General features: G+C 57.0%; 2 protein-coding genes and 1 long non-coding RNA gene across 9 annotated transcripts in view; 1 reads left to right on the forward strand and 2 right to left on the reverse strand.

Annotated features, from left to right (window-relative positions):
* Positions 1–1,343, reverse strand: part of RAD54L2 (RAD54 like 2) — a 96,433-nt gene extending 95,090 nt beyond the window's left edge. For 3 of the 7 annotated variants that reach the window (XM_073230653.1, XM_073230648.1, XM_073230652.1), the window contains exon 1: positions 759–1,343. The gene's annotated coding sequence lies outside the window, so the exon portion shown is untranslated. Of the gene's footprint in view, positions 1–131; positions 153–754 lie in introns of those variants that run through there. The other 4 variants (XM_073230651.1, XM_073230647.1, XM_073230649.1 and 1 more) reach the window with 2 other exon arrangements.
* LOC140848298 (uncharacterized) lies at positions 141–1,625 on the forward strand. The gene is made up of 2 exons (XR_012128877.1): positions 141–259; positions 1,343–1,625. It is a non-coding gene; the product is annotated as an uncharacterized lncRNA (long non-coding RNA).
* Positions 1,626–6,262: 4,637 nt separating this feature from the next.
* Positions 6,263–11,473, reverse strand: IQCF1 (IQ motif containing F1). The gene is given in 6 exon segments (XM_073230428.1): positions 6,263–9,282; positions 9,284–9,467; positions 9,469–9,608; positions 10,389–10,451; positions 10,586–10,690; positions 11,408–11,473. Coding segments are annotated over 6 exon segments (1,041 nt in total). The 3' UTR covers positions 6,263–8,799.
* Between the last annotated feature and the right edge of the window lie 1,405 nt (positions 11,474–12,878).

A 12,878-nucleotide genomic window follows, 5' to 3' on the forward strand; every position in this document is an offset into this window, starting at 1 on the left:
CCCCCAGACTGCTGCCATCATGGCCCGCAGAGAGCTAATTCTCCAACCTCAGAGGCCTGCAATCCTCCTCTGCACTCCCCCAATCCCAACTGCAGCCTCGCCCTAACGCCAAGGTAGCCAAGACTACTCACCGTAACACTCTTGTGACAAGTTCTCTGGCTGATAACCACTCACCGCCAGGACGCCTCTGGGCCCCCGTGAATCCAACTCTGGGCTCAACTCCCCTGTGCCCAGCTGACCTCCTGCCTCTCCGGGAACGGTAATCATCGTTTACCTCAGAGAAGATGAACTCTCAATGCCTCCTCTCCCCAGCCAGACCCCAGTCCGCCAAGTTCACAGACCTCGGGGTCCGGGGTAGGGTGAGGTGGGGGCGAGGGGGACGCATCCCGACACCCCTAGGGACCAGGCACACTGAGGCCCCTAGAATTTCAAATGCTGGGCCCCCCAGCCACCCGCTATGGTCGGCCTCCAGGGTGTCCGCCTCGGGCGCCAAGAGCGCACGCCCCTGGAGGGAAGTCTCCCTGCCCCTGGGACTGCCTTCCCCGGCTACAAGAACCCTAACTGTCCAGCACCCAGGCCCCGGGCCGAGGCCAAGACCCCCGCCAGGCCTATGGCCACTCGAGTTTCCCAGGTCGGACCCAGCGCCCCCAGGCCCCGGCCTCGGAGCACCAGCGGCAGGGCCGCGGCCCCACCGGCCCATTGTTGCGGGTCGCGGCGGCCCGAGCAGGGAGCTGGGGCCGGCACCAGCACTCACCTACCGCGCCGCGGCTCCGGGCCGCGCCAGGCCGGGCAGGGCCAGGGGCCGCACGGTCCGCGGCGCCCGCCTAGGCGGCGGCGGCGGCAGAACTGGGGCGGCTGAGGCGGGAGGCGGCCGGTGAGGCCCCGAGGTCGCGGGCTGGCTCGGGCCGAGCGTCGGTCTCCTCCGGCAGCGGCGCTCGCAGCCTCCGCTCGCGGTCCGCTCCAGAAAGTGTCCCCCTCCCGGCCGGCGCGCCTGGCCGCCCGGACGGGAACACGAGCCGCCGACAGGAACGTTCCGCGGAGCGCCGACCGGAGGCCGTTCTTCGCCCGCGCCGGGAGGGCGGCGAGCGGTCCCCGGGCGGAGTCGTCTGCGCCACCGCTGGTTGTTGGAGAAGGCACGGCATCCGCCTGGGAATGGTTCTGGGGACGAATCCGACGCCCTGCCGGCCGCCAGACAGTCACGTTGGCCGCCGGGCGCCCGGGCTGAGCCTCGGAGCCTCCTCATTCCTCCCTCGGGGACAACCTCCGAGGCCCGTCCGGGGGGGATGATGCGCTGGCGCCGAGACACGACACGGGTCTCAGCGCGGGCTGTCGCCTCCTGCAGAAGCTGTGCGCAGCCCTCCGGGACCCCGGACACCGACGCGCGACCTAGACCTCTGTTTCCCCTCCTCCCGCACCTCCGTCCGGTTTCCTGGAATGAAGCTGCCTTCGGAATTCGCTAGAAGACAAGCAGGGACGAGGACGGCCTCTCCTGACCACTGACACTCGAGGCAGTTAGGATGCTAGCTGGGAACTGCCCTGCGGGACAGTAATGACAAAGTACTGAAAGCGCATTTGGGTTTTTTTCAAGGTTTTGTTTTCCTCATAAAATAAAAAATAAAAAATTATTTCTCCTCCCCACCTCCCTCCTCTTCTGGGCCTTCACACCTCTAGATATCAGACTTGGTTATTTTTGGAGCAAATTAGGTTATAAAAATACAGTGTGTGTTCCCAAACTATGGATGGGAATTTAGATCTGCAGAAGGTGCCCCAAAAAGTATCCCAGCTTTCAGTTCAATTTTCCATTCTCAGCCCCTTGGCTTCTGAGACTCAGGAAATTTCACCTTGATACCCTTCTCCCTTTTCTGAAGGAGGTTCCCAGAAAGGCTCCAGGTATCAGTCACTTGAACCTGAATGCAGTTTTGTCACTGTGTCACATGCATACACACTGGCTTTCCATTCAGATTATCCCCTAGAAGTAAGGAAAGGGCTCTGCCTGTCCAAAGGTGTTTCAGTATCCATCTGGAAACAGCAGGTGTTGTGTCAGAAAGCAGCATGCTCCACGTCTTTGGAGGCTCCCTGCTCCTCAGGTAAGGGGCTTCATCCTGTACTCTTAAAGGGCAAAGGATGCCTCAACAGTTGGCTCACGTCCCTCAGCATCCCGAGGTCAGATTAGCACTGCAACCCCCTCCCTGTCCCAGGCCTTGCATTTTCCCCAACTGGCCTCTCAGCTTGGACTCCCTGTATGACACACAAGACAGATTTGGTCTCAAGGGTTGAGGCAGGTTCCGGTGAGAGCCCTAAACATGACCGAAGGGAGGAGAAAGGGACCAGAGAGGTGGGGCAGAGCCTTCAGAAAGGAGTCCTCTTCTCCACCTCTCAGCCAGCTCACACTCCTGCCCCTCACCTGGCCTGCCTACCCTCTCCCCTCCTTTTACCCTATTACGTTGCAAGCCTGGCCGCTCCTGCCTCAGTTAGGGCCACTGTGATGACACCCAAAGAGTCTGAAGCTCCTTTAAGCAAAACAAGGAACTAGCTGTAAGGGGAGAAGGGGGTATTTTTTTGGACTTTGCAGGTGGGATCCATATCCTTCCTTCCCTCCTCTGGGACTCAGTCCAGCGCCCTCTGACTTGCTTCATAGCTCTCTGCATCTTTGAAGCGTGACTCCAAAATCTTGAGGCATAGCACCCAGTTGGCCCATCTAGGCATTCTCCCTGGGCCAGTCCGCTGCTGAGAGGGACCTGAGACCCAGCATATAGTCTCCGGGTCTGTTCCTGGGCAGTTTTGGAAAGAGGACTATGAGCTAAGTAGACCTCAAAGGTGTCTCCTGAAACTCTTCGGGCACTTACTCTGCGCTTCCGCTTGTAGTGGCGTCACTGCCTGCTACTCTGCCTCCCCCTGTGGACATAAGCTGCCAGGACAGAGGCCAAGTTGTATAACTCTGGCTTCAGGGCTGGAACAGAATGTGCCCAATAAATACTTGTTGGATGAGGTGCTAAGAAAGCACAGAAAAAGGTTCATGGAGGCAACACACACAAGATGACATTTGGCGTGGGCAACCCAGCAGAGTTCACTCACTGGGAATGGAGGCTTAGCAAGAGGGACTGGTGGCCCCATGGCCTGAATTGTTCCCAGCCCATATTACTGAGCATCCAGCTGGTAACCGCACACTAGCACTGCTATGGGAACTTGGTAAAGCCTGGAATGGACGGGGGTGGCCCAAGGGGAGACTGGACTCCCACAGTGTCTGAACCAAGTATTTCCTCCTCTGAACCTGCTGATCATTTGCTCTCAAAGGAGTCACAGCTTTATTATAATTATGTTTGTGAGCCCGTACCCAGGAGCTCCAGGGGCTGTGTGCTTTCAACCTTTGTGTAACAAATCCCCAGGGTCTCCTGAATGAAACGGAATCCCCTCAGGACACCCCTAATATTTGGTTCAACACATGCTCATGGAACCCAGTCCTGTACTAGCCGGTCAGCCCACTGCAGAGCCTCACTCACCAGGCCTGGCCCTAGGGGACGTCCGCTCTTCCTTGCCTGCCACCCCACCCGTGGGGCAGAGAGCCCTTCTTCCCTGCCTCTCCCTGGGAAGCCCGCAGCACCATCACTCCGCCCCCCTGAATTTCTTATCCTCCTCAGAGTAGCCAGGTCCTGATGCTCCACCTGGATTCTTCGGAACACAAGCCCCTGGAATCCACAGCTGCCTGGCTTGGGGGCAGGGAGCCCACCTTGCTGTCCCCCTCTTCTCTGCATCTTAGGGGGGAAAAATGGAGGGGCAGAGTTTGTCCCCTCCACCCCAGGCTGCCCTGGGCATCTTCTGCTCCTGGGTGAGCTGTCAGCCCCGACATCAAAAGAGCATGAGGACAATTCCAGAGGCCCTGTCAGGCAAAGCCGAATGGCACCCGGAGAAAGAGTCTCCTGGCCCCTGAACTCAGGTGCAGCGAGGTGCCTGCTGTGTTTCTGACTCCAGAGTCCCGGATGCTGACTGCACAGCCCACGGGAGGAGCAGCGTGGGGAGCAGAGGGCCAGGTGAGAGGAGGGCTGGGGGTGCACTGGCAGTGGTAAATAAGCTGAACTGGAACCAGGACCTGGAGTGGCGGTCGGGGACATCCTCAGGGTGGGATGCTGGGGTGGCCCTCATCGCGGCCCTCCTGTGGGCAGTACTGGGGGCACAGAAACCACCCAGGTGGAGGTGGTCCTGGGGACAGCTTGGGACAGCCCAGACCACGGGTCATCCGCCTAGACAGCCAGCACCCACCCCGCGCTACTGAGCAGTTGGAATTCCCTTTGCCCAGATGGGGTCCCCAGAGACGGGTAGCCCCTCTCCTCGCCTTGGTGGCCCCGTCACTCCTCACAGTAGTGATCTTGTTCAGCCAACAGCAGAGTGGGCATGGGTGCGGGCACTGGCCCAAGGAAGCTGCAGGAAGGGGCACAGGCATGTGGCATCAGGGTGGGGACCAGGCTGGTGGCAACGCCCGATCCAGTGAGCCGGGAAGTGGGTGACCGGAGAAAAGAGGTGGTGGGGAGGTGAGGCGGGGGAAGGGGGGAGGGGCATGCTGAGGCCCAGAGGACCTGGTGCAGTTGGTTTCCTGCCCCAGGACAGGGCATGTTGGGGGAGAGGGCAGGTGGAGCGACCCAGGTATGTGGCCCTTGGTTCTGGGCTCAGGCTGGGCAGCTCTTGCCCTTTCTCTGCCACTGGGCAGCCCGGAAGCTCGACTCCTCGCCCTTTTGGACGGTGGCTGCTGCTTTCTGAGCGCACCACACAGAGGGGCACAGACAGAGCCCAGCCGTGCTCCTCCACAGAGGCCAGGGAGTGTCCTTCCAATCACTGGGGAGAGGGTGGGTGCCAGACCAAGCTCTGCAGCTCTGTGCTTGTGTGTCCGTGGATGAGAAGGTGCTGGCTCTGGGGACAGTGTCAGGGCACAGGCGGGCATGCTTGTGTATCAGGCACACATATCTGTCCTGTGAGAGGTGTCAGTGAGCATGTGTGGGATGAGTGTGCCACCCCGAAAACCTGGGTGTGGTCCCTTCCCCTTCCCAGACTGGGCGTCTGGGAGGCCTGCAGTACGGCTGTGTGGGGCATGGGGAGGGCAGGGGCTGCAGGCATTGCTTTTCCGTGGCCTTTCTGGGAGTGGGAGAGGCAGATAGGGTAGTACAGGTTGGCACTGCTGCTCTGAGTGATTTCGGTGGGCTCTAAGCTGCTAGGGACGCCCCAGGGATCTGGGGCCTGACCAGGGATGGTTCAGGCAGAGGACTGCCCTCTGGGGCGTACAGGACAGCGGGAAGGGGTGGATCTGGACTGGGTAGTTTGTAAATCAAAGGCCTGCTCAGGGCTGAGTCTTCACTGTCCCTAACAGCCCAGCCCTGGGGGAGTCTCGCCCAAAACAGGAATTTTTTAGAAGCTGTCAGAACATCATAATATACAGAACATGGAAAGTACACACAATTCATATTGACGAGGGGAGGGGCAGCCCACTGCCCAGGTCCGGGAGCAGCGCTGACCCGAGGCCCTGTTTCCTGCAGCGCGGCCTCTAGTGGACCAACAGGAAGGAGAGGGAGGCGGAGGACCCAGCAGTGGCGGGACTCTGACCCAGGAGGGCCAGTCAGGAGCCACAGCCCACGTGGGGGCCCTGTAGACGGGGTGGTCAGAGCAGGCCCCGAGAAGGGAGCCCGGAGCAGAGACAAACCTGGGGGCACCAGCTCCTTCCGGAAGGGCATCGGTGGAGAGGAGGCAGCGAGGGCACAGCACTGGAAGGGTAGCCTGATGGGACGGGGACAGTAGGAGGGTGCCAGGGAAGACACAGAGATGTGGTGTGGCCGGGCCAGACCAGGGAGAGGGCTTGTGGAACGTACTGAATCGAATGGGAGGACACTGAACGAGTAAGAGCATCAGGCCACCCAGGCCTCCAGGCTGCACGACGATAGGGGGCACCATTCACACAGCCCACGCTGAAGGGTGTCCTGGGTCTGGGGACTGGCGGGCCTGCACCCCCTGCCCTCCTCCCCGCTGAAAGCGGAAGACATTGCTAACCGGCCACAGGCCCCCCACCCAGCACCTTTACAGGGGGCCCCAGGCGACCCCAGGAGGCGGCTGTGAATGGCCAGCATCTGCTGTCCTTAGCTCAATGACATCCTTGAACTATGTCTGAGCACAGGAGCTGGGGACTCAGATACAGCAGACCCGATCATTCCTTTATTGGAATGGATATGCACTGTTGTATCCTATGTGCCTCTGAGCCCAGAGAGATTTCAAGTTGAAGATTCATTTGGTTTTCCTTGAAGTTGCAATGGCCCTGGAAAAAGCTGCGGGCGTGGCACCTCTGCCTGCGCCAATACACCTGGATGACAGAGCCGGGGGCCTTTGCTCCCTCAAGCTCTGTCCTGTCGACGTGATTTCACCATCTTTGACTATAACTTGGAATCAGAGCTTAGAGAGAAAAACATGGGAGAAAGTAAGGCTGCTCTCCCCGCGATGAGGTGCTCGTCAGCCACACACGGCCTCCGGGGCTGTCCCAGGATCTAGGACATGCAGGAGAGGGCGCATCCTGAAGAAACTGTGTGAAGTATATGCTCTCCCAGCAGGCTGGGGTTGGACTGACTCTCTTAAAGAACACCCATGGTTTGGAGGGAATGCAGATGGCCAGCTCCCTCGAGCCTCACGCTACTGAATTGTCCATGGTGAGGAGCAAGATGTTCCCGCCACTCCCAGGTCTGTTCTCTGCTAGCCACACTCTGGCAGGAAGAGGAGCGGTAGGGAGAGAGCTTTGATGTCATAAGGGACCTATGACACAGGCATCAGAAAGGTCCCCAGGGGGTGAGCCCTGGGTCGGAAACCTAGAACTTGGCCTTCCGCTCCTTCCAGAATGGCCATTTCTCGCCACAAAGGGGAACATCCCAAATACTGACCCAGTGACATAAAAGGATATAATGATTGGCCTTAAAGCCTGGCTGGTATTCATTAAATAGATTCCAGTTCATTTAAACAGTATACCAAATAATAATCAGAAAGGGAGAGTATTCTCCATGTCCTGATACAGAAAGGTGAAAACGAGATTTAGCAAGGTTAGTAGGTTCATCAAATGAAGATGAACTCAGTATAGGCATATATTCACAGACTTGTGTTATAAAGACATGAATTTTTTAAGGGGGTGGGGTTTGGGAAGATACACACAAAACCAGCAATGGCCATCCCTGATGAGGACAGTGAAACTGAGGGGACAGCAAGCTCCTGCACTGTGGCTGACCCTGTGTCTGGCCTGTCAGTCACCTAGGAATCAGGCCGCTGGGAGAGCAGGAGCCTTCAGGCCAGAAAACCCATGAAGGCCCTGGGCCCAGCAGGGCCCCCATCTCGGTGGCCCCAGTTATCTCCTGTCTCCCCTTCTACAGAGGGCAAGGTCACAGGAGATGGGTGAGGGGCAGGCACTGCACGAACAGACCCCACCTTGTCTGCCCCTGACCTCTGAAGACCCACCTGGGTGTCATGAGACCCTGGTCCCCTCAGGTCGCAGCCTCGGGGTCACTGAGGAGTGCATGCAGAGTACGGGGGAGGCCAGAGGTCTATCGGGGAGATGGAGAGGAAGCTACTGCAGGCCGGGGGAGCGTCTGCATGAAGTCAGTGGGATGGGGCATGGGGAAGACAGGAGCCAGTGGGAGAAAGGGTTGGACAGTGGGTCGCAATGCACACATCAGTGAAGGCCTAGGACCGTCTGAAGACAGAGGTGTGAGCCAGGCCCCTGGGAGCCCTGCAGCCCCGACGGCCCCAGAGTCTGGCCCCCTGCACCACGTCCTGCTGTCCACGGCACCGGCTGTGGAGTGGTGGGACTCACCCCACCTCACAGACGGGGCACTAAGGTGCAGAGGCCCCATGCGGCTTACCCTGGCCTCACAGCTTCTCAGTGGAACAGCCAGCGTTTGGTCGCAGCTCTGCCCAGACTCGATCTGAGCCTCACATCATGAGGATACCAGCATCTTCGTGCTTTTCCATTGCTTCTGATTCTCATTGTTACTAGAAATAAACCTAAGAAACCTCCAACCCAGATCTTTAAAACTCAGCTCAGTGAAAGAAGCCCAACTCTGATGAGGGCACGCTGTGAACCCACATGCTGTGGACCAGACTGTGGTCAGTGGAGACCAAGCACGGTCACCCAGATGGGCTGGGCTGGGGCTGCATGGGAAGTTTGTAGATAATGGGATGTTTGACATTTTGATTGTCACAATGGTCACATAGGTGTGCAGACATGTCCAAAAAAAACAAATGTACCTAAAATGGATACATGTTATCACATGCATGCAAATTACACCTCAGTAAAAGTGTATTTAAATACCTTTGTGTCGGCTTTAAGGCAGGGAGCTTCACACTGGGATCTGAGTGAGGTGGCGGGGGAGGGATCCTAGTGCCTATGCGCCCAGGGCACAGGGAAGATCCCACACATGCAGCCGAGGAAGCAAGGGGGTCCAGGATGGAGGGAGACTCAGGAGAGGCCAGGGCGGGCCCGTGGTGGGTGTGGTATCCTTAGGGAAAGGGATGGTCCAGGGCCTTGAGTGCCACCAGCACCTGCTTGGGCTCAAGCCAGTGGGCAGGGAGGAGCCTCTGCAGGGCTGAGGAGCAGAGGAGTGACACCAGCCCAGGGAGGTTTTCAGGGCCGAGGAGCCTGGTGGGATACGACGGTAGGGGGCCCCTGGCTGCAGGGACACAGCACAGAGAGCAAGATATCAGTGGCCTCTGGCCTCTGTGGGTGACCCCTGCGCACAGGAGTACCAGCATCGCAGGGTCTTCCCACGCTCCCCATTCTCCACACCTCTACCTGAGGTGCTCCAGGGGTCTCAGTAGACACCTGCGGGGAGGGTGGAGGAGGGGCGGGGCTGCAAGGCACCAAGCGATGTTCCAGGGAGCCCACCGTCCACGCCTGTGCCCCCCGGCAGCGTCATCCCTTCCCTGCCCTCGGTGGGGCAGCTCCCCCATAACCTGCAGGTCTCCTGCCATGACCAGGTCACAGCCCTCACCTTCCGTGTAGTGGGGCTCTCTGAGCCTGCTCCGTGCAGAGAGCTCAGAGTCTGTCCCTGCAGATAACCTGGGGCCTCCGACACCCTGCCGCATCCTCAGAGCGAGCAGGGGACACTCTGCCTCAGGACTCTGACCTCCGGGCTTGTCCCTAAGAGAGAGGCTGGGCGAGGACCGCATCACTGCTTTATTGGGAGGGGAATACACTCCCTCACAACGCAGGACCTCCAGCTCGAGGTGCAGCTGGTTGGCCATGACTCTGTAGTGGCCCTGGATGAACCCCGTGGGAAGCACAGGAGTGGAACCTCCAGTACGCCTGGATGACGCGGGTGGCGTGCAGCAAGCAGCAGTACCACTGGCGGACATGCCACATGCGGACCCAGGCCTGCAGCCTGACTGCTGCCCATTCCTTCCATGTAAAGGTCTCCAGGGCCGTCCGCCGTCTTTTCCGGAGCAGCTCCCCCAGTCAGCCGCCACCAGCGCTGGATGACGCACGCTCTGAGCGCCCCGTGCAGCAGCGTCCTGCGCACCAGGGTGCCCCGCCACCACGCCTGGATCTTTATAGCTTCTGGATTACTGGGAGGGGAGGTATTTTTGTTTCCTGGGATCTTGCAAGTAAAAACAAGAGACACTGAATGTCCCCCACCACCTCAGCCCCAGGGTGTGCGAGGCTGGGACCCCAATTCCCTATCAAAAGTTAACCTTTGTCGTGAGGGGGGGAGCCTGGTAAACAGAGTGTTCTTCATGTAATTGTAGATTAATGATAGCAAAAATAAAAAATAAAATAAAATAAAGTTAACCTTTCTCCTGAGCCTCAGGAGCACAGGGCAGGACTCTGGCTGGAACATGAAACCCTGTCTCTACCAGTCTCTGGTTAAGGGACATGGCCACATCACAGTGACCTCTGAGTCTCAGAGTCCCCATCTGTAAAATGGGAGCACACCTGCCCTGGCTACAAGTTTCACATGGACCACAGCCAGCCTAGGGCAAGAACACCATGACCCACGAGCCACAGGGTTACTGCGGCCCACAGGGGAGCTTGCCCACCTAACCAAGATCCGTGGCCCTTTCCTGCAGCCCCACTCATCTGCTGGAGAAGTGGCAGCCTTTGATAATCCTGCCCTTCCATCCTTCACTCCAGCTCCAATCCGCAACCTGCTCTCTCATTGTTTCCTCCACCCCATAAAGTTCCACCCCATCTCTCTCCCCCATCTCCATTTCTGTTGACTTTCACACTGTAAATCTAATTAACAACCAAACACAAACACAGACACACACACACAAGCACACTTTAAGCCCAGTTTCCCATCCGTTGGCCATCGTTTTCCAGAAGCACAGCTGCCCCCCACCCCAGCCCTGCATGATCAGGGGAAGAGGGGATGTCATACTTCCTTGGGTCTCTTATTAGCATCATCCACTCTCTTTGCAGCAACCACAGTCAAATCTTCAGCCTGAAAAAGAATTGTGGAGAGCAGACTGACAGGAATGAGCTGGTTCCTGTCCTCAGCTCTGGATCACACAGAAGACACAAGCCCCAAGCCCGAGGACACAGGGACCAGCGGCCTCCAAGGCGAGCCCCTCTGACCTCCACCTTCTTGGAGGCCAGTGGCTCTGAGGATAAACTGGTCTGCCCCTCTTTCTGCTGAAGCTCAACTTTAGTGGGTTCAGCGGGTTTTTCAGCCTGGTCCTCCTACAGTCAGCAGGGAGGAAAAGGCAGAGTGAAGCCCCTCCTCCCTCCCCCCACTCAGTGTGCCACACAGTCCGAGCTTACAGGGCTCCCCAGAATGCACAGATGCCTGGGGACCCCTCATCTCTGTGGGGGTGTCCCTAAAACGCCTGGTTTGTCTGTCTCTTCTTCACCATTGGTCCCACATGGATTGGGGGTAGATGGCTCAAATCCCCTCAGGTCTGTGTCCCTCTGGCCACGGCATGGGTAGAAAGAGCAGAGGGGGGCCTATGACATCATGAGGGTGACTGACTCAGGCACCAGGGTGGCTCCCAATAGCGGAGCCCCTCTAAGGAGAAGTCAAAAGTGTCGTCCACTCTGTCCTGCTGGAAATGGCCAAAGCCCAGCTACAAACACAAGACACCAGGAACGCTGGACTACTGATGCGTAGAGATAGTCGGCAACTGATAAAGTCGGGTGATTTCGTGGCTTATAGTCTTCATACTACAGAATACTACATAATGGTTAAAAAATAATGAATTTGATGTATTATGCTGATGAGAAAGTATATCCAAGATATATGTGTAGGTGAAAACATTGCATATTTTTATGATCCCATTTATGTAAGTAAAACCATCAAGATACCTAATTACACATATATGTTGTAAATTCATATGAAGGGGGAAGAAAGGTAAATACACCCAGCTGCTACCAGTGATTACCTTAGAGAGAAGCACTGACCGGCTGACCTCTCCAGACAATGCCCAGGGCACTCCGGAAGGCCCCCAGGACCAGCTGGGGCCACATCACAGGCTCCAATGCAATCAAAGGCTCTCCTGTCTTCTTCTGCCCCTGAGGGACTCAAGCCTTCCATCTGATGGATAAGAGGCAACCACTACAGAAGTTCTTAGCTCTGAACCATGCAAAGACACTCGCCACAAGACCCTAGGTGGGGCCTCACCTCTGCCTGCTCCCGTCCTCTGAAGACCAGCTGGCAGGATGAGGCCCTGGTACCCCTTTCAGAGTCAGAGCCCCAGCAGTCACTGAGGAGTGCGTTTCTCCCACCTTTCAGCACAGTGAGATGAGCCGCGTAACCCAGGAGTGGGGAGGAACTGAGAGAACAGCAGAGAGGGTTCAAAATACTAAGGATGCAGAGCCTACCAGCTGCTTGGCAGACTCCATCAGGAAGCCTGCCCACAAGCTGCTGAGGATGCCACGTCTACCAATCCCCCAAATGCACACAGACAGCCCTAATACACTGTGCCACTCATACACACACAGCCTTACCTAAAGCTGGCTCCCTGTGCAGGCCCAAGGGTGGCAGGTAGGAGCCTTTGAAGGTGGCTAGTGAGCAGGCCCTGAAAGCCTATCGGCTCTGCAGGGTTAGGAGAAAGCACACAGACTCGGGCATCAAGCACCACCCCCTGGGAAAGCAGGCAGGAGGCTGCCCAAATCTGGCCTGGCTTTGCAGGACTGGGAGAACTCATATAATCTTAAGGATTCCCTCCACAAGAGGAAGCAAGAAGGGTGGAGCAGGCATATCCATAGAAAAGCTCTGAGAAAGCCTCAGAATCCCCCACAGGGCTGACAGAGACAGGGGCAGGAAGCGTATTTAAAGAAATATCTGCCAAGAACATCTAAATCTGGGAAGAGATTTGGACACCCATCAGTTTGTGACATACACAGGTCCCCAGATGCAATCCAAAGAAATGTTATCAAAGACATATTATTATAAAACTGTCTAAAATCAAAGACAAAGAGAATTTTTAAAGCAGTAAGAGAAAAAGAAATGTCTCACATGTAAAGAAACGCCAGGATGACTCTCAGGGAATTTCTCAGTAGCAACCCTGCAGGCCATGGGAGAGTGGGATGAACGGTCAATGTGGTGAGAGAAAACACTGCCAGCCGAAAAGAAAACCGTCCTTTAGCTGTGAAGGCAACGTGAAGACTTTCCCACACAAACCTGGGAGAGCTCCTCCCCACTAGACCAGCCTTACAGAAAATGCTGAAACGGAAAGCCAGAATCGCCCTGACACCATAGCCAGGGGAGGACGCGACAGGAAAGGAGAACCACAGGCCAGCATCCCTGGAGAACATACAGGCTGATGTCCTCAACAAAACACTAACAAACCAAATTCAACAGCACATTAAAAGGATCATATACAAAACCAGCTGGGATGTATCCCTGGGATGTGAGGAAGGTTTAACATAT

The sequence above is a fragment of the Manis javanica genome, chromosome 3, assembly GCF_040802235.1.
Source record: "Manis javanica isolate MJ-LG chromosome 3, MJ_LKY, whole genome shotgun sequence".
In the NCBI taxonomy this organism is placed as follows: Eukaryota; Metazoa; Chordata; class Mammalia; order Pholidota; family Manidae; genus Manis; species Manis javanica.